Source organism: Maylandia zebra, linkage group LG8 (genome assembly GCF_041146795.1).
Source record: "Maylandia zebra isolate NMK-2024a linkage group LG8, Mzebra_GT3a, whole genome shotgun sequence".
Classification (NCBI taxonomy): Eukaryota; Metazoa; Chordata; class Actinopteri; order Cichliformes; family Cichlidae; genus Maylandia; species Maylandia zebra.
The window spans coordinates 13789015-13814087 of record NC_135174.1 but is presented as its reverse complement, the minus strand read 5'-3'; the positions used below and the strand labels follow the sequence as shown (position 1 = coordinate 13814087).

General features: G+C 41.5%; 4 protein-coding genes across 8 annotated transcripts in view; 1 reads left to right on the top strand and 3 right to left on the bottom strand.

Moving 5' to 3' along the window:
• The first annotated feature begins 1417 nt into the window (after positions 1-1417).
• On the top strand, positions 1418-2311 carry LOC101470584 (myeloid-associated differentiation marker-like protein 2). The gene has a single exon (XM_004571413.1). The coding sequence runs from the start codon at positions 1418-1420 to the stop codon at positions 2309-2311; it is 894 nt and encodes a 297-aa protein (XP_004571470.1).
• Positions 2312-2991: 680 nt separating this feature from the next.
• Positions 2992-6866, bottom strand: LOC101480763 (putative protein MSS51 homolog, mitochondrial). Of its 2 annotated transcripts, none has more exons than XM_023154324.3 (6): positions 6420-6747; positions 6178-6327; positions 5964-6088; positions 5132-5695; positions 4897-4990; positions 2992-3750 (listed from the first exon to the last, which is right to left on the bottom strand). In XM_023154324.3, the coding sequence occupies exons 2-6, from the start codon at positions 6297-6299 to the stop codon at positions 3546-3548; spliced, it is 1110 nt and encodes a 369-aa protein (XP_023010092.1). In that variant the 5' UTR covers positions 6300-6327; positions 6420-6747; the 3' UTR covers positions 2992-3545. The 2 variants fall into 2 exon arrangements, with proteins under 2 accessions (XP_023010092.1, XP_004571416.1); XM_004571359.5 differs by lacking the exon at positions 6420-6747 and adding an exon at positions 6754-6866 and having other exon boundaries at positions 2993-3750.
• A 1545-nt stretch (positions 6867-8411) lies between these two features.
• mss51 (MSS51 mitochondrial translational activator) lies at positions 8412-19023 on the bottom strand. 2 transcript variants are annotated; one of them, XM_004571357.4, is made up of 7 exons: positions 18848-19023; positions 17391-17569; positions 17043-17192; positions 14659-14783; positions 13137-13700; positions 10572-10665; positions 8412-9563 (listed from the first exon to the last, which is right to left on the bottom strand). In XM_004571357.4, the coding sequence occupies exons 2-7, from the start codon at positions 17546-17548 to the stop codon at positions 9356-9358; spliced, it is 1299 nt and encodes a 432-aa protein (XP_004571414.2). In that variant the 5' UTR covers positions 17549-17569; positions 18848-19023; the 3' UTR covers positions 8412-9355. The 2 variants fall into 2 exon arrangements, with proteins under 2 accessions (XP_004571414.2, XP_004571413.2); XM_004571356.4 differs by having other exon boundaries at positions 17391-17566; positions 18848-19022.
• A 615-nt stretch (positions 19024-19638) lies between these two features.
• Positions 19639-25073, bottom strand: part of capn15 (calpain 15) — a 47208-nt gene continuing 41773 nt past the window's right edge. For all 3 annotated transcript variants that reach the window (XM_024803505.2, XM_024803504.2, XM_024803507.2), the window contains exons 11-12: positions 23887-24065; positions 19639-22752 (exon numbers count right to left, since the gene is read on the bottom strand). In XM_024803505.2, coding sequence (XP_024659273.1) covers positions 22575-22752; positions 23887-24065 — 357 coding nt within the window. In that variant the 3' untranslated portion in view covers positions 19639-22574. The remainder of the gene's footprint in view (positions 22753-23886; positions 24066-25073) is intronic.

Sequence of the window (25073 nt, the reverse complement as noted above, 5' to 3'; positions counted from 1 at the left end):
AGGAGACAGTGAGACACAATCACTAGCAAAAACAAAAGGTTTTGATTAATGATTAATCTTAAAATATGTGCCAGGCTGCTACTACTAACTAACATAAGAACAAACAGCAGAGGCTGGTCAACAAATCAATTCACAGATTATTCTCAGAGAAAGCCTAAGTGGTCACAAACACACAGATCACATGAAGCAAAGTCAAAAGGCACTTTGGCACTGGCAGTGTCTTCTGCATCAATTTGAGCTCCTCAGATTACATTGCCTCCACAGGAAAAAGTGTGGTTTCTAAGACAGGGCAGAGAGAGCACTAAACTAAACTAAACTAAACTAAACTAAACTAAACTAAACTAAACTAAACTAAACTAAACTAAGGTGACCAACCGTCCTCTTTTCCCCGGACATGTACACTTTTCACGTTCCGTCAGGGATGTCCGGGGGGATTTTCGAGATTGATGAAAATGGTTTTTCTATAGGCCTACAGAGGATCCATATGTGCGACGTCATCCCAGAACTGCTGCTTTGTGAGTGGTTGTTCAGCCTCACAGACGTGACAGAGCACGCCTGATGATGTTTAAAAGATGCGAAAGCGCAAATGCAGCTTTTCAGACGAACTGCAAAAGAAATTTCCCTCATACCGTCCCGGTACTGGTCATTTTTCTTATACAGATGAGGCCTTACTTCTGTACCATTATTTAATTCCAGAGGTTTTTCAGTTATCTTTTTGCACTTGTTGTCTTGTAAACCCTATATGACATTTTTTATTTCACCATTCATTAACCACATAGAAAAGGCATCGTTTGAGTATATTAAAATTTTCTTTAAGCAAACAGCATTATTAACGTTCTTCATGACTGGGCCAAATGTCCTCTTTTTTGGAAATCAAAATAGTCCCCCTGCACTTAACAGTGTTTCGAGGGAATGACACTCAGTGGCTTTCACAGATCTGCATTTAACTATATGTGTTAGAATTCAAAAATAATCTTTTCATCAGAGATAGCTGACAGAAGTTCCTGAGTGGGCATGTGCATCTTGTGCATCTTCTGCTGGCCTTTTATTTTATGATGTTACACTGGGTCTTTTTGAATAATTCTGGTTAAAAAAGAACCAGAATATATTGAAAGAGTTACACTAATGATTCCAAAACAAACGGCGTTCTCTGGGAAACCATGGTTTTACACACTGTTGACATTCTGTAACTTTTCATATCCTTTCCATATGCTGTGACAGACATTTATCACTACACTGAGATCAGTCCCAGAAAGTTATGCAAAATGAAAGGCAATAAAAGATTGCATGGAAAACAGGGCTGTGAAGGAACGGAAAGCATAGATCAAACATACCTCAGTGGGTGCTTAGAGCAACCTGGGAGCTCATACATAGGTTACGCAGCTATTTTAACAGTTGTTCGGTTCAGTTTAAAGAGATGGGAATACTTGATGATATTAAGAACACAGTGTCGCAGGCTGTGTTCACTCCTTCCACTCTGATGTCCGGGCGAGGAGGGCTGCACATGGCTCAGATATTACTGTGTCTGGTTACATTTGTCATAAGTGCCTTCAGAGGAGGGAGCAGCCATACCTACTGGAACTACGCCATGTTTGCCTGGTCTTTCTGTCCCATCATGACCCTCATCATCACCATCATTGAGATGTTCATGCTTGACCCACTGCTCAAACTTTGCCTGGACTGGAGAGATTTCACCACAGGGATGGCCATGTCCTCCGCGCTTATGACTGTCAGCGTTGCTATTTTCTATGCCAATTTCTACATCTGCCGGACATGCCTGCACGGGTGGATTGTGAGCATATTTGCTTTCTTGTCCGGCATCGTCTACATACTCGAAGTGGTGAAGGACAAGATCTTCGATAAGAGTACGGGGAGCTACCTGTCCGCCCTACCTGGATTCATGAAAGTTATGGAGGCTTTCGTGAGCTGCATGATTTTTGTGTCCCTGACCGGTTACAGAGACTCCTTCCCTCTGATCTTGTGTGTTATAGCATACGCCATTCCATTTCCCATTATCCCTATAATCATTGCCACCAACATCCTCAAGAAACTCAAGAATTGCTTGCCTTTTAATCTGGACAGGTTTGTCTTTATATTCCTGGTCATCTCCGTTGTGCTCTATGTATTTACTGCTATCATGTGGCCCATTTTTATGTTCAGACACAACCCTCGCCCCAGTGACTGTCCACCCAGCTATTGCATATGGGCCATTCAGTTCATGGTTGCCTTTTTCACCTATGTCAACCTCATTCTATTCGTACTGGACCTCATTTTCACTCTGCTTGGTATCTGTGGCTTTAAACGCCCATAAACTGGTGCCTTTCTTTGTCAATCAAAACTCTTTTAAGTTGTACTTCAGGTTAACAAACACCAAAAAAAAAAGGGTTAAAATCTCATTTTTGAGTTTCTATAATGCTTTCTGAAACTGGTATATTGAGGTCCATGTAAATAGACTAAAGCATATGGCTATAACACACTTGTGTTTAATCTGCATCAGCACTTCAGGATATCATTGTTGGGTAGCTTGACAGATAGCTCTACAATACCATGAATGTGGATTATAATTTCTGTTTTTATAGTTTCTGTATTTTTACCATTATAAAATTGAGTATTTGAATATTGCTTTGTTATGTTTTGTCAAACTGAAATGCACAATGAGTATTTGAAGTGAGGCATGAGTCAGTTTCATGTGTCCTCCCTCTGCCTCACTGTGTGATTGTAAGTTTTATCTCCCCCACAATAACATTTGTGTTATCTCACAGCTCCTTACTACCACGCTCTTATTAACAGAATACTTTTACAGCAGTCCTTGTCATTTTCCACCTGCAGCTACTTATGTTGAAATCCACTTATCTGATTCAATATTATATAGTATTCATAATCATGTCAAGCTCTGACCTGCTATTTATCATATATTCCTGACTGTGCGCACTATTGTGATCATTCCTGGTTGGTGACAATCACCTATTTAAAATCTATCTTTGTACGTATGAATGCAGTTTAGGGGGGTTTATGCTTCGTTCTTGCTACAAATGTGCTGCACGTTTCATTTCCTCTGCCTAGAGAAAACTGATTGAGTGATTTTTGTTTTAAGATGTTGCAAAAATAATAAATTTAGTGCCTGAAAAACTTTTGACATATTGTCCTTTTTAATTAAAAAGCACAAGGTGACAATGTTAATGAAAAGTTACTTTTATCACATCATGGTTATTGTAACAGCAGATGAAAAAAGAGGCCATAACCAAAAGATTAAAACCACAGAAGAAAGCAAACTATTACTATAACATTGTACCCTCTACACACAATAATAGGCAGTATATTCAAATGTCATCACCGTGGCTGCTGAATGCCATCAAACTGGGATAGTGAGAATGCAAATGCAGCAGGGACATTGCACAGTAAGTAGCCATCAGGCAGAACCTGTTCAGCAAATGTACACATTAAGTAGTATTTTTTTTTAAACTACTTTAAGAAAATAGTTAAAGTTCACATAAAAACAGAACTTTATAGTCCCAAAGCTGGAAGAGTCAGCACGCTGCTGTTATTCAGGCGTCCTCTGGTTCTTCAAACTCCACAGTCTCCAGCAGACCCTGAAAACAGAAGTAGTGGGAGTTGCAGTAGACCGGAGGTTTGTGGGCACATGAATCCACAACTTCTGGCTTTAGTGATGCAAAAGGGTTGGCTCCACTTCCTTTCATGTCCATTTCCAGCTCCAGCAGAATTTGCAAAGAGTAGGTCATCTCTGTCTCACTGCAGACGGAGAACAAGCAGACATGATCAGCAGACATTACACGCAGCAAAGCATGGCAAATGGGCACATTAGCTCTCAGTGATAAAAGAGCAGAAGCAGCAGAAAGTTTAGGCTCGGCAGACTGCTGTGCACTTGTAAGATATAATGTATAATACAATAATGAAACTGACAAGCATGTCACCTGATTAGAATGTAAAACTGACTGTTACAGTATAGCTTATTAAACTGAAGATCCCACATGACGCCACTTAACGCAGGATCTTCTCATTTCCCCAGAATTAGTTGCTCAGGTTCTTACTTAAAACCCCTCACAGATCTCTTATTTATTCTGCCACGCCTGTGTAGCTGAGGTATTCTCACTGTCTGGCTGTATCAGCATCAGCGCTTGTAAATGCAAATGACCCGGTGCTCCTCACAGGCCGCGTGGGCTGTGCCTTTCCAGTGATGGACAAAGCACTCTTTTTTTCCCCCCATTGTCCCATATTATCAGCATCAGTGCGTTAAAGATCTGTTGGAATGAGTAGTTCTCCAAAGCTGCAGGTGCATATTCCCACTCACTGAGGTTATACAAGGCCAAGATTCCTCATTGGCTGAAAAAGCTGCTCCTTAATTCTTAATAATCCAAATACTGAAGATGTATTCTGGATTTAATTCTGAAGATGTAATGTTTGGCATTACTCTTGAACTTGCTGGGTTTTACTGCAGCAGTTTCAGCTGCTGACTGTGATGGTGAGTAATCTTATCCCTAAATACACGCCGCTAGGAATATTCTTACTCCCATTAAACAAATTAGGATTGTTATCCAACACACTGTAGCTTTAAGTAGCATTAGCATGCCATAACAATACTATCAAAAGTCCTCGTCACGTAGAACAGCCAAGGTTTTCTTAGTTAATGTTGTACTATATTTGATTATTATTGATGAACTAACATGTAAACAGAACATTAATGTAGTAGTTGAGAGAAGCTGAGCTCATTTTAACTATTCTAGACAGCAGTAACTTCATATCTGAAGTAAAATAATGCGGTGTGGATCGCAATGTTTCCCTTTAGCAATAAAATATCATAAAACAGAAATGTAACCAAAAAAAGTTAAAGAACCTGAAAACTAAATATAAATGTAATAAGGTCAAAATGTCACTCACGTGAGAGCAGTGAAGAGAGAAGGAATTTCATAATCTCTGAGAAGCAGGAGAGTTGGAAGCCAACCCTCGTCCAGACCTTGGCTGGCATCAAATCCTTAATAAAAATAAATAAATACATTTAAAATAGGAAGGAAAGAAAACCAAATAATGAATAAGATCTCTTAACTTTTTATTGCTCAGTAAGAAACAGACACACTATTATGTGTTTATATAAGGGAGAAAAAAAATTTCTCACCAGGATGAAATCCAACTACCAAATCTGGCTTGGCTGCCTCCTCTTTCTCCACCAGCTCCTCCCAGAACTGATGGTAGAGGCCCTTGTAGGCGCTGATGTAGACTCTCTGTTTGGGTCCAAAAGCTCTGAGGGGAGGCCTCACAAAGGGGCCGTCCACCACCTCAGGCCCCACCATGACTATTTCGATCCCCTGGTGTCCGGGGAACATGTTGTTCAGCTCATCGTAGTCGGTCAGTCTGGCTGACAGAGTCTCAGTGTGGCCTGCTCCCACCAGGTGAATGGTGAGAGGTTTGGATAAAGGGTTTAGACCAAACAGCCTCATCCCCCAGGCTATTGTCAGAGGCCTGGAGAAGAACTCGCTGCAAACCCTCCACAGCGACTGCTTCAGATCGTCATCATCTGGCCGAGGCCGACCAGCGTTGGACCACAAGTCGTTCATGTTTTTTCCATTTAAAATGGGATCGAGGCGTGCTGTGAGATCTCCCTGCATGGAGAGCCAGTCATCGAAACCTTTTACCTCGGACTGGGACTTGGACCATTTTTCTGTAGGAAACGGGAGGTCTCCTGAAGACAAATAAAACTGTCAGTTTGAGCAAGGTTAAAACGGTTTGTTAGTTTTTTGTTTTAAATTCACATTATTACTTTAGCATAATATTGTAAAATAAAAAATATCATAGCAGTTTACACATTCACACAAAACCCTCAGTTTCCCTCTGGGGTTGGGTCAGACACGGCATGTAGTCGAAGAAAATCTGCTAAATCAGACATTTGAAGCAACCCACTATGTCCGATACTTCCTTTTTTGGAATATTTGGAAGAATCTTCACTTTACCTTTAAACACAAGCCACTCCACAACTCTGTCGATGGCAGCCAGTCGCAGCTGTGAGCAGGACTTCTTGTGCTTGGGCCAGTCTTCCTTCTGACACTCTTTACAGCAGTAGTAAGTATTCAGACACCTGGAGAGGAAAAAAAGATCTGGTCTGTACTGGCAGTACAAACTCACTGGATAAAATCTGAATACGCTGCTTTTTTACTCTCTCTTTACCTGGAGCAACGCTTTAGCTTCTGTGGGTTGGAAAGTTCATTCGGTCGCTTTTCACAATAAGCACAGATCTTGAAAGATTCCTCCATCTTCTCAAACATCTCTTTTTGGGACCGGAAAGTCATGCTTTTATCCTTGGTCTGCTGAACAGCCCTGGAAAGGAAGATTCAAATTCTTAAAGATCAATGGGATACAGCTGATCAGAGGCTGAAGATGTCAAATATCATGCCATGTGTTCATCATACTCTTATATTCATGCTGTAACCTTCAGTTCTTTTCTCAGTGGTGGGTGGGAAGAGTGTTTTTTGCTTTAAGCTTCATGTTTACAACTTGGAACAAGTGGAAAAACCATACACTGTATATAAGGTATGTTTTATACACAGTGAACCCATAAAGAAAGTCTTGAAACAGGCTTCCACTACCTCACTGTTTCAAGACTGAAAATGGCAATTCAAACTTCAAGCTGTCGGTGAAGGCCCCGCTCCTCCCGCATGTGCTTTCACTCATCGGCCACTTTCACAGTGCTCTGTGAAAATAAATGTACATTTAATAAAACTGGACTCCACACATTCCACTTACCTCTCGGTTTCCGTCATCTCGAACCGAGCAAATGAGTGTGACACAGACGCTTTTCAGCTGCTTCCTCTGCTGCTGCTCCTCTGCTTTTATGATACGTGAGCGGTCTGTTGGGGGGCTGCAGTGCCAGATATAGCACCTGTGCTCTGCCTTCTAGAAACGTCTGACAACTCCAGACCATTCCTGACTTCACAAGAGCCAGACTCACATGAGGAGGTAAAATGCATGAATGAATGAGTAGATGTACGAGTAGGTTTTATGACGTAACAACCCCCTAAAATTTTAATTTATCATTGCATTTATGGTGTTACGGTTGTTTATTTATCGATTGCAATAATTTGTGGGTTTGATATATTTTCACCCCAAATTACTTTATTATTATTTTTATAACTGATTTATTGCCCATGGTTTCAATAGTAAACCTGGCCCAGAGTATGTACTTCTGGTATTTACACATAGCCTAATAGAAGATTTTTGCCTAAACCTGAATACATTTTTCCCCTGAAAATGAAATGATATAAAGAGAATAAAGCCAATCAGGCAGAAAGCTATAAAGAAACACTGTTTCCACTAGTCCAAAACATGCCTTGGGCCTCTTAATGACTTGTTTTCCTATAGCTTTGTGTTACAACTTCTATCCACTAGAGGTCAGTGTCGCCCCACCAGGCCTGCTCTCTAGAAACGGCGTCAAATAGATTTATTTGTATCCATCAGTGAAAGCAACATTTTGACCCAAAAAAAAGGGCGATTCTAAATTAATAAAGACTTTTATCATTTAGATTTTATGCTTTAATTGTTTCTAATGTATGTTCACAAGTCACTTTGTTAGGTACACCTGCGATCGACTTTAATTCTTCATTCCAGAGTCAACAAGGTAGATTTTGGTCCATATTAACATAGTAACAGATCCGTTGCTGCAGATTTGATGGTTTCACATCCATGATGAGAATCTCCTATACATCCACATCCTGACAGTTCTCGACTGGATTGCGAGCTGGTGGCTGTGGAGGCCATTTGAATAAAGAGAACTAATTGTCATGTTCAAGAAACCGGTTTCAGATGTTTTGAGTTTTGTTATCGTGCTGGAAGCAATCATTAGAAGATGAGTACACTGTGGTCATAAAGAAGTGGACACGGTCAGTAGTAATTGCTCAGGTAGGCTGCGGCATTTGAGACTCATCTGACCAGGAAATGCTTTTGCAATCATCTGTTGTCTAATTTCAGTGAGCGTGTGTGAAGTGTAGTCTCAGTTTTCTGTTCCTAGCTGACAGGAGTGATGCCAGATGTGCTCTTCTGTTCCCCACGCACTTCATTTTGTTCAGAGAGCCGATGCTCACTGGATATTTTCTCTTTTTAAAAAAGTCTTCTGTGACAGTTAGAGATGGTTGTGTGGGGAAATGACACCAGATCAACATTTTGAATGAGGATGAAACAATACATTTTTCTTTACGGTGGATCTATGTGCCATTTGCTACTGAGGGCAGAATTCGGCTTTTTGTCCATGCTTTATAACATAATAGTGTTAATTTTAAAAAGCATTGTTCAGTTTTGTGTCCGATGGTTTCAGACTGGCTATAAATTGTTTTATGATTATTTGAAAAACGGGGCTCGTGATGTTTTTTAAGAGAGGCAGATGGGCTAGGAGAGAGTGAAGGTTAATGTATGGTAATTGTTGTTTATTCCACAGTAAATAAAACGTACCTGTCAAATAAAACTCACTTGCCAATACAGACCTCCGTTTAGCACATGTGAAAATATCCTTTAATACCCTAGTTTTAAAAAAATATACATTACAATACAGCAATACTGGGCCTGTAATCAAAACAGTAATGGTGTGTTTATTATATTTTACCACGCTTAAGTGATTACCACCATTAAAAATGCTATTAGACATGATGATAAACCTTAATAAAAGACCACACACAGTAAACAGAGGCATTGATAAAGAAATGTTACTTTAATGTGCATCAGTAGAGCTCTCTGCTGTCAGCACAACTCTTTTTCAAGAACTAAAGACTCAAATTTGAGCAACAAAGCAGAGACAAATCCACACGATAAAGTAGAAAAACTCACAACCATCACAAATCTCAAAGGAACCTCAGCTTCTTTGATAATGCTGTCATTTATATAGGCGTTATTTGAGATTGTGTGTTAAATTCGTGTGCAGCCAGCGTGATGTTTGGGAATTCGCTCGTGCCGCAGAACAAATCACAGGAAGTCGTTAAGTGACGATGAAGCTAATTTTGGTCACATAATGTAGGTACAACAGTGACTCTTCATATCCAACAGTCGTCATGTCACCCTGCATAATGAAGCGAGTAGAAACCTCTGGGATCCGCTGGTGCTTTACCCCCCCAAACACTGCTGGCTTCTTCCTCATTAGGTAAACATATCAGAATTAAAAGATAGTTTTTAGCACACTCTGGAAGGAGTGAAGATTATTTTTCCTTCACTCCCAATGCCAGAGGTATGATTCAGTGTCCAGCAGAGTTATGGCCATCTCTGACAGGTTGCAGAAAGTCCCCCAAGGACTTTAGGAAACCTGCAAATCTGTCAGGTCCAAAAAGAAGGCTTTGAGTTACCTTCATAGGTTTCACTGTGGACTCTAAGCATCTGCACCTCGGCCCTCAAGGTCTTCTTGTGGAAGCAGTCCCTGGAAACTGACGTAATGAGAGTTGCAGTAGACGAGGGGTTTGTTAGGACAGGCTTGGACCTGCTCTGGTTTCTGTGAGGTGAATGGATTGGGCCCACTGTCCCTGATGTGCATCTCCAGCTCCAGCAGAATCTCCAGTGAGTACTTGAGCTCCATCTCACTGTGGAGACAAAAGAGGTGTGAAAATACTCAAATTTAGGTTGAAGTTTAGTTTTATTGTGCGTGTGAATCGTGAGTGCTTAAGAAACACAAACGGCTACAAGAAAACAGACATTTTGGCAAAACGGCATCAACAAAAGGTGAAAGACTGGAGTATCAGAACTGTGCAATTTCATCCCGTTATACTCTACAAGGGGGGATTCTGTTTAGAGCTCCTGCTGTAAAAGAAACAAATCTTTTCTTCTACTTGGCCTTTGTAAAGAAACAAAAAAACTAAATTGGAAACAGGTATAGAGGAATAATGTTTAAGAGATAACTATCCGAAGGTAATGAAGGCAGCTAGGTAAGCAGTAGAGCAGAAAACTGGGCTAAAGTGTCAGGCCCTAAAAATGCATATCTGCAGCAGATGAACAGAATCCGATAGCTATGGCCTTAAGAAATAGGAAGAAATCCAGCGAAGACCTGACACATGACCTGAACAAGGCATCTGGACCATCAGTGGATCATCTACTGTTCACAAAAGCCTCATCAGAAATGGTCTCAGTGGAAGGGTGGCTGTCAGGGAGCCGTTCTTAAGGTTTCTTGACATATTAAACATAAGAGGAGGCAACAGATCCTAAATGTAATGATGAATTCAGGCTGTGTTGAAGAATAAAGGTGGTCCAAATATTGACATTTGAGTTCCTTAGAATTATACAAACTCTGCTTTTGCCTTCTGTAGTGTAATTCCATGTGTGTTTGCACATCTCAATAAAATGTGGAACCTATTTCTAATTTTTCTATCAAAACATAAAGAAATGAAAAGTTTTGCATAGCACTGTATGTTCATCAACAATCTCCGACAGTTCTGACTTTCTTTTTTTCTGGAGTTAGCAGATGGTATACAAAACGAGTTAATGAAGTCCCTCAAGCGCAAAGAATTTCAAATATTCAAGAGAGTGAGAAGTTTTATTAAGCCTGCTACATAAAATGCAATCCAAGCAATTAGAGCCACAGAAGCATGACTTACCTGAACATGGTGAAGAAGGAAGGGATGTTATAGTCTCTGAGCAGCAGCAGAGTGGGCAGCCAACCCTCTATCAGACCCTGGTTAGCGTGGAACCCTGAGTTAAAAACAAACACGTGAACCTGTATGCTGTACGTTCACAAACATGCTAATTATTAGAAATATTAAATAATTAGTATCACATTTGCTTATGGCCTGTTACCCACTACACTGTTAAAACAAGAGTGCACTTCTATCTTCCTTTCATCTTTTCCCATCCTCCAATATAATCCTGGTAAAGTAAATATGTGCGTCTTATTCCTGCTAGATGCTCCACTCTTTAAAAAAATGAGGCATCTGGAAGCTAAAAGATTAAAACAACAAACTGACAGAGAAAACAGTCAGTCTCAGTCTCCTTTTGGTCAATGAGGCAAAGATGGAACAGAGTACACTTGATTAGGCTCCAGCAAACCATGTGTTTCTCTTGTTAGCTTGATTACAATCCCTTCTGGGCATACCTAATCTCATTAATAAACCAAGGAATCTCTGGCTGTCGTGTTCCTCCGCAGCAGTTTATTGACAGGTGTATATTGCAGTGTCAGTGTCAGGATTGAGGTCTGAAGTAAACAGCATTATATAATCCAGCTTCACTGATGCCGACACACCTGTGGTGTCGATGTGAAGACGGCAGCTTTGCCACAAGCAAGCGGACCTCGTTTGTGAGCTTTAGCTGGACATTGGGAAGCTTGTTAAATCTTTCTTTTCAGCATCACACCAGCTGAAAATGTGTGGTACTCGCCAGTCAGTCACACAGACAGTCACAGCAGTCCGGCTACATTTAGGACGGGCTGCTTGCATAATCCTCGGGTATATTAACTGACAGATGTCACTTTCCCCCGACTCGGGTTTATATCAGAAGTCAGATTTTTGTGGTGCGGGGTGGCGATGGGGTATTATGGTGAAAAGTTTGCCCTTCAACCGGATTAGTGAGGTTCCAGCCTGCCATGGCAGCAAATACTGTAAATCCATCCAGCTTAAGTGTCCCCGAGTGAGACAAAACCGAGCAAACAAGAGAATTTTCCTGTGCTTGCATTATTATTATTTTACCACAGAGAAGGACGTGGTTATATCTTACTCAGCATTAACGGGAAAGTGGACATGTGAGAAACATGTTTGCAGATACCGGGGGTATCTGCAAACAAATGTTATCAAGCGCCTCATCTTTCCCGGGAACTCAAACTGGAGGTGGAGGGCGATTTCAATTTCATTAATGCACTCCATGATATGAACACCCCAGCGGTTACTTATCGTGACGAGAAAGCTGTTAACACGGAGTAAGCGTTTAGAGGTTTAAACCATACCCCAGGAGACAAAGCGACAAAGACAGGCTACAGCCTGACTGGTAACGACTGCCATAATTGCCTGGCAGCAGTAAATTCGGGCCATATGGTAATTATTAATGATAATAGACTTTAAAAAAAACAAACAAACCAGGCAACAAGAAAGTGTTATATAGCTGTGAAAATCCAGTTTATATCACGGACAACAAAAAGAAGTCTGGATGGGTTTTTTTGCATTTATGAGGCACCTGTTTTGGGGGCGTTGTATCCCTGTATGGTTAATGTTACATATCCCACATCAATCTTCTTTCTGAAAGCTGACATTACCTTCTCCCTCTTATTCTCAAAGGTCAATATCTCCATAGTTTATTTTGTAAATGTGTTTTTCTAGTAGCTTTCCCTTTCCCCCGGTTCTCATTCTCTTGTGACTTCAGCACATACACACACACACACACCTTCTTTTTTACTCCTTTCGTCACGCTGCCTGCGCGCCTATCACCTAAACAGTGTCATAATGCAGTGCTCTGCCAGCTTTGCAGTATGAATTGCAGCCAGGCTCTCAGGCAGTTTACTCTCAGGATGACTGATTCCTGTATATTTAGCTCCACTGGAGCCTGTAGCGATAACCGAGCCAGGGTTACAGGTGCATTTTGGGTTGGGGCTTTACTGCTGATTTGCAGGTTAAAAGGTCAAAGAACAGACTCAGTGCAAAAGCTTAAAAGGGCGTTGGGTTATAGTGCGGCTTTAATGAGGTGGTTGTCAGTGAAAGTGTATAAACGGGGAAGTAGGTGTCAAGACTTTCAGTTACCCTTTGTGTTCTACTCCAAAAGCTTTAAATGTAGCTGTCCCCCGACGGCTTCAAATCAATGACTTTGCACACGAGAGGGCAGGCAGTGATAGACTGAGACACTTCTTCAAAAGGAGAGCTTACTAACATTATGCTGACTCCAGCTATCTCAAGCCAAACTCTTTTACAGCTGCTCCCCTTAATCACCCAAATCCCCAATAAAGGCCTGGCACTAATGAATGGGCCAGATCCAGTGAGCTACAGGTTTCCTGCTTTCTCTGTTCTCTGAAGGAAGTAGCTGCCAAACACATGTAGAGGAAGACAAGCCATCGCTTCAGTCCAAAATAGCTGCAGCAGTCATTAAGGTCTTAATCTAAATTCATTTTCAATTCAGGCCACTGTTAAAATTCTCTCAAAATTGCACTCTTCGTTGATGTCTTGTGGGATTATTAGAATACATACCAGGATGAAATCCAACCACCAGGTCCGGCTTGGCTGCTTCCTGTTTAACCACCATATCCTCCCAGAACTGATGGTAAAGAGCCTTGTAGGCGCTGATGTAGACTCTGTGCTTGGGGCCAAATGCCCTGAGAGGAGGTCTCATGATGGGGCCGTCCACCACCTCAGGCCCCACCATGACTATTTCGATCCCCTGGTGTCCAGGGAACATGTGGTTCAGCTCATCGTAGTCGGTCAGTCTGGCTCCCATGGTTTCATTGTGAGATGTCCCCACTAGGTGAACAGTGACTGGTTTGTCATATGGGTCCAGTTTAAAGTGCTGCACGGCCAAGCCCACCGTGAGAACTCGAGAGAGGAACTCGCTCTGAATTCGCCATAAGGATTGTCGCAGGTCAGCATCATCCGGTCGAGGTCTGGAGGCGTTTTTCCAAAGGGCCGCCATGTTGGCACCGGACAAGACCGTGTTCAGGCGTGGTGTAAGATCCCCCTGCTTGGAAAGCCAGTCGTCCCAGTTCTTCACCTCACCAGCTGACTTGGTCCACTTCTCAGTAGGGATGGGGAGGTCTCCTGTAACAGTGGTACAATACTATGATTGAGCTACAAAGTTTGTAGGTCCACAGAGGCTTTTAAAGTCAGATAGCAAAACACTGGTCAACTATGACAGAAATTTAGGAGAGAAAAATTTCACTTCTCTGTCTCACTCGTTGTCTTTCAGGCGTTTCCTTTGTGTAATTTCTCTTGATTTTCATCTCAGATTAGAAACCTCATGACTCTATGGTGTGGAGTTGCCCAGGTAGGCAACAAACCACATAATTGTTTATTACACTGTCCTTTACAATCTACAATTTACTTTATTTCATAACACGTCACTGTAATAAGTAAAATAACCAGTAGAAGAGGATCTGCCCTTTGACCTGGGAGTGGAACAGTCCTTTCAGGAACTAATTCTGCATGCAACTCAATGTTAGCTACTGCTAAAACTAATATCATATGTATGCATGTTCAAAATTGAAATAACTATAACAAGACAATGTGTGTATATGCATGAATATGTGACCAAGTATAGTTGTTTGTTTAAAGACAGATTTGGATTTCATGTATTTACTAAAACAGCTTTTTCTGGTTCGTTGCCTCAGGGCATCATTATGCCATTAGACCATTTTTCTTACGGGGATAACAGGAAAACAGCGCTTCCAAACTCAGGTCCTTGGGGCTGCTTGTTGTGATTATTCGACTCAAGTGTGTTGGAGTAGTGACTCCGATCAGAGAGTGTTATTATTTTTAGGAGCGCTGAGTGGCAGGATATAAAAGCAAACAAATCTACTTCATAAATATACAGAAAACTGCACATTGCTGTCCCGAGGCAATGAGCCCATTTTTTGGTGAGGGAGGGGTACAAATGTGTTGATATATATGATACAGCTTTCAAAAAGCAGGCTGAAATATAATTTTTTCTCAAGAAAAGGAAAATTTAAGCCATGGAGATGTGAATTCATTTCAGCAGCACCACCTTTTAATTTCTCACCTGTGAACATTAGCCACTCCACTAGTCTGTCAATTGCCACCAGCCACAATATCTTGCAAACCTTTTTATGCTGAGCCCAGTCCTTTCTTTGACAGTCCTTAGTGCAGTAGTATACATTCAAACACCTGGTGGAAAACCGAAGAACAATGGTAACATAGTGAAAAACTGGTGTGGGGAAGAAGAAGACGGTAAGCAAAAGCATTACTTTATTTGTGAAACTGTAATTCTCCATACTTCTACTGTTCTCCACCTTCAGCAGTTTGTTTTGGAACATTCAGGTACATGTTTAACACAATGCTGCAATCTTTTCAGTGGTGGTTGTCCGACCATCTTCACCCCAAGGTCAGACCATGAAATGTCAGTGCTATTTGCAGTTAGCTACCTCTCAGACTCTACAGGTCTCATTTTGCAGCTTAAATATTGATGACAGTAGCATTATAAAAACAGAGTGCCATAATTCCTCCACAACAATGCAAGAGGTTGATAAAGTCACACAGAAAGCGATCACTTCAAGTTATTGCTGCTAGCAGTGGTTCTTTAAGCTAGCCAAAACAATGATGTGGTGTTCTTAGACTTTCGCAGGACTGCATACTTGGCTGTATATGGATTTCCTAATTTAAGCTCAAAAAGTCCAATCTATTGCCAAGAAAAGCCACACTCAGAAGGTGAGCATGGAAATATAGTAGGGTAAGCAGGTAAGCGCACAGTATTTTTATACCTTTCCCTCCCTTCTCACCTACTGAGACAATCCTGCACATTTTGTTTGTCTCTAGTTTCTGAAAACCCAGCTTTTATTTAATGTCTGTGAAGATAGTGGCAAAGGTTGTCATCTTGTGTCTCCCACAGGTGACTATATCACCATCTCATGCTGCCTACGGTACTCCCAGGGTGGGAAAATGTAAGGCACCACAAGTCCTGCAGAAACACACACTTTATTTTACATTTAGCATGTTGGGTTCTGGTCACCCTACTGGTTCTAATTTTGTATTACGCTAAACTATCTAAGCTTTTAGGTATTTCATGCTAAGTATTAGCTAAAGAGTAAAAATATTTATGAGTACTCCATGCAGCGTAATGTATATCAAGAGAGCTCCTTAATTACTAGGCCACCAGTTAGAATGTTTTGCTTGTGCCAAGTCACAAATAGCTTCTTACATACAGAACCAATATGTTGACCTTCCTGTGCAGTGAGAAACTAATGAGACTGAAGATGAATTCTGACCTGCTTTTGGCAGCTGCTGGGGGAAAAAATAAATAAATAAATAAAACAGGGGCATACTAGGTAAAAGCAGGCATTTATGACCTCTCAGTAAAGATGCAGGCCTTTGTGTTGTCACACAGCATGCACGATGATGAGGCAATGTGTTGGCGTAGTGGTCTGACAGCCAGCAGCAGCTGCTGCATTGGGTGACTATATTACTTTACCTTGCAGCCATTTGCAGCCTTAGAGGCACCCCACATTTACATAAAATCATTTATCAGCCACCGTGTTCCAGCACGGTGCACTTTGCTAATACTAATGCTAGTACTAATTCTCCAAAAGAGGCTTATAAGTAGAAGAAGTGACTCAAAACACGGGTGAGAAAAACAAGGTGCCCTTGAAAGTTAAAGTGTGAACCATTTCCCAAGAGATTAATAAACAGAGGAAAGCGAAAAAGAATGAGGATTAGGACGGCATTAGAAAGTCAGCACTACTGATTTAACGCTGGTGGTAATTCTAATGTCAAAGGTCTCGAGGGTATAACTTGTCAGCATTTCCGTTTTTTGTGCGCCTAAATGCCTCCTGCTACTGGTAAGAGGTTAGAGGCAGAGGCAGCTGAGAATTTCAAGGGAACGCGCCTGTACGACAGCATGAATGAGTCGGCATGAATCAGAGATGGGAAAGGACGCAAAAAAGAAGCAGGGAGCCGGAGGGCCAAAGAAAAACGAGGCACAAAAACAATTAGGAGCTCACGAAAATGCACTGCAGTGTTTTCTGCTGCTTTTTCCTCAATATTCTCCTTGAGCACTCTCTCTGATGGTGTGACATATGAACTGCATTAAGCTGCTCTTAATAAACTGCAGAGTTGCAGAGAGATGAATCACAGTCAGGGGACTTAGCTATATTTGCCATTGGCCATTATCCACCTCTGTAGTGCTGTCCACACTTGGGTGGCTTATCATTCCGTTGCTGATACAGCGGCAGCTGGTAATGCCTCACACATGACAGCTATTGGACAACAACATCAAAACAAGATCCTGGCTGTGTGGTGACAGAAATGTCCAGAGAACAGTGGAGATTTAATTTCCAGAAAATATTCAGACTGTAAACGACGATTGCTGTTAATCGGCGTTAATGACAGAATACTGTAAATCAAACGCAACAGGGTGCAGTTTGCACTCACTTCACGCAGCGCTTCAGGGTCTGTCCCTCGGCGAGATGTTCGGGGAGTTCGTTACAGCCGGCGCAGAACTTGAAAGTTTCCTCCATCCTCTGGAACATCTCTTTGTAGTTGCGGAATGAGATTCCTCTAGCCTTCCCTTCGAGTACAGCCCTGATTAGAGTCAGACACTAAATCATTTGCCAAGCAAGACACATGCTCAAGAATCTGAGGTGTTAAAGTGACATAAAGGGCAACTTTTGAGCACGTAGGACATGTGAAATTTGTGCAAATTTCTAAAGCGTAACCAATCAAAGCAGTCTGGGTGTTATGAACGTTGGAAAAAAAGAAGAAAAAATGAAAATTGGAAACCTGTATTCTCCATAGTCCTTCAGGTTGAGCTTGTTGAGAATCACCTTTGAGAGTCCAGGTACGTTGGAGTCCAGAGAGTAAAAGCCAGACTGGTCAGAAAAGACGCTGTCAGTCCCCGGAGTGTAGGACTGTGGCAGTGCAGGGATCTGGGATGCCATTATTATGGCCTACACTTTCTACTGGAGAAGAACGAAGCATTAAATAACTATATAAACATATGCACTGCATGGTTTATTAACACCAGGTCTTCAGTTTAAACATGCTGGTTTATATTTTGTGTGTTGTTATCTGCTTAGTAACAGACACAGAGCAGAGCCAGTAGTCAGACTGACAAATGAGAAGAAGCAGGGCTGTAAATGGGGACTTTGGTGCAGGGACACATACCGTTCCATGCCACTCAAGTATTATTTTTTACTACCCAACCCAACCACCACACTACACTCGCACTGCACTGACTGTTTTATGATGACTGGGTTAGCAGGTGTACTGGACTGTTTGAGACCCAGATTTTCACCAAGCCACAGTGAAAGTGGCCTTACATTAATCAGCCTCATACACATTCCTTCCTTTCACTTATGTGAAATGCTGTGAAGGAAACACACAAACCTTGTCCTCAGTTACACTCGCTGACCTGAAAGCCCCGATGAGAACTCTCATGACAAGAAGCTCACACAAATCTGAGACAAGCCAAGGCTCTATTTAGGCATGCTCTTCGAGGTGAGTCATTGTACCTCTGCCCTTCATGGAAATCCTCACATCCCGTGCCCTCCGCGGGTTGAATATCAAATGATTTATTAGCTGGACAGGATGGGCGAGAAATGTGATCATCTGGTGGTGGCACTCCTACATCTCTAGCTCACATACCTCCTTCCGTCCTTCTTTAGAATTTACTGGAAGCAAGTGTTGAATTTGTGCTTAAAATAATGATAATGTATGGCTGTAATTTCCCCACTCGTGTTTTTTTTTTTTTGCGATCAAATATATCTACCTGTCTGGAAGCAGCTGAAAACGTTCCCCTCGCACTAAACCTCAAGCAGTTTGCAGCAATACACAATATTCTGTTGAGAACAGCACAATAAATTCCCCCTCTCACACAGAGACCCTAGTCTTTACTCACAGCAGTCCTCTTTCCCGGAAAAGTTTCCTTCCACTCTGAGGGGATACTGCATCTTTTCAATTTCATATCATGTACTGGGGTGATTTAACCTTAATCATGTGTGCAGACTAAACTCAGAGGCTTATATCTAATTGGTTATTTCATATCTGCACAGCAGCAGGGAAGCTAGGGCTTAGAAGTGAACAGGTTTCCCATGAGAAGGGCAAGTTTTCACTTTTCTCTCCTCATTGGTCTGACCACTGTTTGCATTTTAGCGTACACAGACCTTTCACTAGTCTGAGCATTACTGCTAACGATGAAGATGCCCTGGCTATGTTAGAAGATATGATCGTGGCCGTACCTTTGTTCGTTTCCAAATTAGAAGAGGCTTCCTCCTAGATGATTCTAGAAAGGGGCTGACAGCTCCTTATGCTGGATGTCACAACCTCGGAGAGCCTTTCTGGTGTGTCTGCTGGGTTTTGCAAAAGTGAGCCAAAGTGGGAGGGTTGGGGACTCCTGTCATATGAGGTTAAATGAAGAGGATGTGGGGGGGACTGGATGATTTGGGCAGGGAGGGGTTGCCTTGGAGGTGGGTGCAGGAGCCAAAAAGTGAGGAGTGGAGTGGGGAGCAGGTCATTTTTAGAAAAAGGAGGGAGAGAAGGGAGGGGTGGGTGAAGATTCAAATCAGCTAAATTAGGATGGGGTGAGAGAGGAGGAAGGCTGTATGTTAAAGTAGTTTATGTACCAAAGAGATGTTCTAAAAAAATATGCTCTCAGCAGGGGAGAGGGGGCTCAGAGATGAAAACGATGCACATTACAGGCCAGAAACTGATAAACACCAGAAAACAGATCTGTAAAGCTCAGTGAAAAGTGAAGAAACCAATGTATATGCTTAAAAAAAAAAAAAAAAAAAAAAAAAAAAACCAACCACGTTTGATATGGAAATACACTGCTCTTTCAATTAGTCAGTGCTTTTTCCCCTGCAGCTTGAAAGCTTTGACTTCATCTTTTTATTTTATTTTTTTCCTGAACAGGAAAAAAAATTAAATATGCGCATGCATCAGGTTATTTCTATGAGTTCCAAAAACTAAAAATAAATAAATAAATCTGTATACATAAAGGAAATACTACTTCGTAATAATCACCAAAGCCTTTTCATTTTTAAAAAATTTTTTATTTGGTCCATTGGAACCTGAGATTGAAAATTAAACATACATATTTTTGTACACATATACCACGTCCCCGCTCCCAAAAAAAGAGGATCAATAAAATATATTTATATGTCTATATATATATATATATTTATATATATATATCACATTCTTTAGAGTTCATTATTTTCAGCATTAGGTTACTTTTTTGTATCTACTATCATATTTTAATTTCTTTTTTCAAACGGTCATTTTTTGCTTTTAAATCTTTAGTCTGACTTAAGTTTTCAGTTTTCTGTCTAAATTGTACAATTTACAATGAGGGTCAAAAAAAGAAAAAGGAGGAAAGGAAAAAAAGGGGGGGTTGGATGGGTCTGTCAGTGACCACCTCTTCTCTGGTTGTTTTCTATTCAGCAGCAGGGGGCGCTCCTAAAGCACAGAAGAGCTACGGACAGGACCTAACAGAAGACCAGCAAACAAAACTTAAAACTCCTGTAAAAAGTAAAAGTGATCCAGCAGAGACGCTTGATTTTGAGGTGCCTTCGCAGTCGTTTCAGTGCAGGTTCACGTCAATCCATCTGGGCTCAGAGTGAAGCTGTAAAAGCCTCGTTACATTCCTTTATCTGTCATTCATCAGCTTCAGAAAAACAGGGCTGCAAATCACTTGTATGAATAAATTAAGACACAGGGACTGAAGCAGCTACGTGGCTGCGACCGCACATTCTCACACATGCACACAGGGCCAGATGGGGACGCACATCTGAAAGTGGTCATTACACATTGATGTTTCTTTGGAAAGCATATTTACAGTTACTTGAGCTCTGGGTTTCGTTAAAAACAAACGTTGCACTGCAAGCATCGGGACACAGCGCAGCCATTTAGCATCAATGATTTTAAAAGTAAAAGGAGAAAAATGAGATGATATGAATGATATGATAAAATTGTAATTTCTTTACATTTAAAATGATTTAGATACAAAAAACAACAACAAAAAAATAAATAAATCAAATTTTCTCCCTTTTAATCATTAACTGTATGAATGCTGCTGGATTTTTGCTTATTAGGTTTCAAGTTTTTCTCCATTTCACCACAAAATTAACAGTAAGACATCGTTTTTAAAATAAAAAGTCTCCCACTCAATCCTGTCTCTATAGTACCATGTTAATTGTTCCCCTCTGTCTGATGAGACATCTGTTGCCATGGTGAGGGCATGATGTATGAGGAGTAATGGCTTTGACACTGGGGAAAAAAAACAAAAAACCGTGACCCTATATATAAGGACCTACGTAAAACAGCTATCCCTTGAACGAGCACACTCAGAGAGAACTATTTTCTGTGTCACAACCCATCTCGGGGGTCTCTTTCCTGTCTCGCTGTGTGTGCACCGAGTCTGACAAAATAATCATTTTATTTCACGAGGACTCTGTGTTGTTGCTAACAAGCTGTCAGTGTATTCTTGTGGGAGGATTGCCCAGACGCTCGCGCTGCACCCAAGCAAACAAAAGTGGTCCCTGCCCTCCCAAAGTAAACTCGGCAGCTCCTCTTAAGAGCTCCCCCATGGCAAACTGGCTGTTCAAACAGCCAATAGCGATTCCAGTACTCCCTAAGCACGTTATAGTACAAACTGACATGCTGGCAAACTGTGCAAGCGTGGGAAATAGACACTAAACTCACCTTCTGTACCAAACAAGATCAGATGCAATTTGCTGGGTGTTATAAACCTCAAGTGTAAGACTCATGTAATATGCAGGAGGGCGATGACTGGGAGGAGGTGCCATACACATAAATTTTAATTCATGGGGAAAGATATAAACTGTCTTCTGAAGTGGACGAGAAGCCCTCCAGCGATGAGACCCTAAACTGAGGCCAGGTGATTCCATCACGGCTCAGTATTTCACAAGATAAAAACCTTACAGTCTCTACAAACATGACCCCACTAACATCACAAACAGTGGAGACAACAGTGAAAAGATGCTATTGCAGCTTCTTGGGCACCATCCACCTGCCAATCCAGCTTACTGTACAAATCACAGGTTTGGTCCTGAGCTAGAGATTGTGCCACGGAGAGGGAACAGTACCTTATGAATGATGGCTTTGTCTACAACCTCAAAAAAACCCTAACACAAATATGGACAAGAGGCAATGAGGGTTGTGTATAAAACAAGTTAAACTCACACCGAGATGTTTTCCAAAAATGTAAAAATACAGGACATGTATGTTTCATGGGTAAAATCACTGGGGTTTGGCTCATAAAGTACCGCACTGAGGATAGGGGCGATAAACCCCCCCCAGAAGTCTGCCCACTTTGTTAGCAGTCTTGGTGGACGACACGGGGGGAGGGGGAAGTGTCTGATCTGGTGGTTGGCTCATGGTCCGTGGGCCGGTCAATGGCTCAGTAGTTTCAGCACCTCACCCCGGCTTTTTTTTTTTTTTTTTGAAGCTCATTGAAAGCAGGGTCATCTCCAAGCATACCAAACTGAGGCCTGACATCTGTTTCACATACAGCAGGTGCTGCCAGCTATACAAAATGTCCAGAATGTTAAGTAGTCAGAACTGGATCCTCTCAGGTGCCGGGGTGAAATATTGTGGGGTTTTTTGTTTGTTTGGTTTTTTTAGTACTCCCCTGTCGCTCATTTTATCCTCAAATGGCACATCCAGTTGGCAAGGGACAGACAGAGCATGTGCAGTCCGGACAAAATCTCGAGCATCCATGGAGCGTTAGGAAGAGAGCAACTAAACGTTTCCCTCTCCCGTCATGCTTCACATTCAGATGCACCACCAAAGAGATGCAAAAAAACGCATCTTTCTCTGCATTTTAGGGATCCACACACTGTGCCTAACCTTGTCTGATTTTTCCAGTGGTCTGACAGTTTATTGGACTAGAGCAAGTGAGTCTGGGATAAAGTGGGCGGTGGTCATAGAGGCCGTGGGCGGTGGTCATAGAGGCCGGGGTCGGTGCAGGCCGTCAATGTCCGGGGTGAGCTGGGGGCTGTGTGTGGCCTTGGTGGGGGTCCAGTCTCCCAGGGAGGCCTGGGCTGCCTTGCGGTGAGCCAGGCGGTGGGTGATGGAGAAGCCGGCATTTCCCTCCAGCTGAGAAAGCACCACCAGCACCTGCCTGCAGGGAGAGAGAGAGAGCCTTCGAGCTATTGTTGTTGACATTTAAATGCAGGTAGAGTGAATACAAACACAGTGGTCTTCAATCGTGCCTTGTGTATGAAACAAAAGTAAGAGACTGAAAACAACCACAGGGGGGAATTGGTTCAACTCTCCAGCATCATTTCTCCTTCGTCATTCAGGAGAAAAGTGCAGCGTCATTTAATTTAATCATGCATTAATGGAAGAAAATTTAAAAAGTGCAGCTACAGCTTCTGACGAAAAGTGGCAAAACAAACGGCTACAACAGTTATCCGATGGCTGCTGACGGACAAGAGCGCCACAGTCGTTTCATCCCACTCCCTCGTCAAAATAATTAAAATGAGTTTCAATTAACTGAATTGAAGCTCGAAGAAGCTAAACCCACATGTGGAGAAAACCAAGCTGATTAATCAGAACCAATGATTCATTCTGTTTTCAAGACAAACTGGGATAATATGGTGACATATGGTGAGAAATAATAAAGGCTTGCTGCCCATGACTGTGCTACTCACACCTCTATGAATATGAATTGGATATGGTCTTCTTTTGAATGATTACATTGCCACTAAATGCTTTCACCTATGAATCGTATAAAGCAAGTGAGCGAAATATGAGACTGTGATAGTTTGCGATAGTAGCTTTTTAGGCAAGCAAAGTGACACTATGTTCTTTTTAGATGGAGAAAATGACAAGAGCAGCTTCATGCATGGTGACTTTTTACAGTTTGCCATTATATGGGCTGTAACTTTGTGACAGGTAAAGCCCTCAATTTTCCCTTATTGGAAGATTTCATGCTGTTAAACAGAAAACTAATAACATGTAAACGGCTTCTGCACGCTTGATTCTCCCAGCATCTATCTGCCTGGAGAAGTGCGAGAAACACAATAGAGACCAGCAGAAAACAAAAGCAGATATTAACTGTGCTGAGACCAGCCTGGGGTAGTTTATTAAGAAACACAGCGCACTAATCCTGTGAGATCACTGTGTTTATATAAGCATGTAAGTGTGGTGGCTATTTGCTGCACCTAAATGTTCCCGGAGAATTTAATCTGTGCACTTGTTATCTTTTCTGACTTTGTGCGCAAGTGAGGAAAAGAGAGAGTGGTTTGTGTACCTGTGTAAAGGCGGGACGCTGTCGATGGTCTTGAGGCTGCCGCGTGTGGACACCACGTTGAAGCTGTCAGTGCAGTCACAGGAGACGTGGAGGTAGTACTTGGGGTGGCGGTTTTCCACCACCACGATGAGACCTGCCCAGCCGTGGGTCAGGTAGTAGCATGTCATGCCCTCACGGCCCTGAGAGCACACAAGGAAACAAGCTTGTTTTTTTTTTTCATTTTTCGAAGCAGAAGGGTTGTTTTCTAAATGCAAACCTCAGATTTCACCACTTGTGCAAAGCTAGCACCACTGATACTACGTCAGCAAAATACAGAACATGGTATCCTACATTTCTATTTAGTAAGAATACAGTATAGTATATATACAGTATCCTATAAAGCACTCACATAGTATAGTATACAGAATTCTATATTTCCAACCATAGGATATCCTATGTTTTCATTAAGTATAGTATGCATGTTTCCACATTGTATACATATAGTATTATATATATATATATATAGAGAGAGAATCCTAAATTTCCATATAGTATAGTATATATACAGTATAATATACTTCCATATAGTACAGTTTATATATACAGTATTTATAATTCCATAGATTTACAGAGCATTGCGGCAACTATCTACAGAGAGGTGGCTACATTTCTGTAAGTATGGCTCATAAATGCTCTTAAAATGCTTTTGAAATAGGAAGAAATGTGCTTAATACAAAGTAGCTTCAATGGAGAAAAAATACTTCTGTGCAATCAGTTTAATATTATTAAAATGCAATAATAATAATAATGATTAAAAAAAAAAAAACATTCTGCATTCAGCTGCCACTTTACCTCTCTAACAGTGGCTGCTGTTCTCTTTTAGGGCCACTTGTATTTGTAGTAAAGCAAACACAAGTGCAGCTAAACTACTTTAGCTGCTGTCATTTGCTGTCACGTCCAATTGCACAAGCAATGCCATCCAGTGTCTGAAAAATAGCTTTGGGCATTACTTGTACTCTATCTGCTCTTAACACAAAGCTCTCCTTTCTTCACAGCTCGGGACTGCTCAAATTATTTATTAATAATAACTGAAAATCTTCATTTAACTGTATTGCTAAAACGCTACAGCTGACGCACTGGCTGCAATGTGCTCCTGAGTGCTCAGCTGTGAATTTCTGAAGAGCTGAATGATTTAACAAAGATGATCT

What these genes read in the sequence shown, in the direction of transcription:
- LOC101470584 (XM_004571413.1), top strand. Translation starts at nt 1,418, where the DNA reads ATGGGAATACTTGATGATATTAAGAACACAGTGTCGCAGGCTGTGTTC.
- LOC101480763 (XM_004571359.5), bottom strand. An exon ending in AAGCTAAAGCGTTGCTCCAG is followed by an intron (nt 6,089 to 6,177) that starts GTAAAGAGAGAG and finishes TTTCCTCTCCAG; the next exon opens with GTGTCTGAATACTTACTACT. An exon ending in GGTAGTTGGATTTCATCCTG is followed by an intron (nt 4,991 to 5,131) that starts GTGAGAAATTTT and finishes ATTTTTATTAAG; the next exon opens with GATTTGATGCCAGCCAAGGT.
- mss51 (XM_004571357.4), bottom strand. Translation starts at nt 17,548, where the DNA reads ATGGCATCCCAGATCCCTGCACTGCCACAGTCCTACACTCCGGGGACT. An exon ending in AAGGACTATGGAGAATACAG is followed by an intron (nt 17,193 to 17,390) that starts GTTTCCAATTTT and finishes GACTCTAATCAG; the next exon opens with GGCTGTACTCGAAGGGAAGG. An exon ending in GGAGTGGCTAATGTTCACAG is followed by an intron (nt 13,701 to 14,658) that starts GTGAGAAATTAA and finishes CCACTGTTACAG; the next exon opens with GAGACCTCCCCATCCCTACT.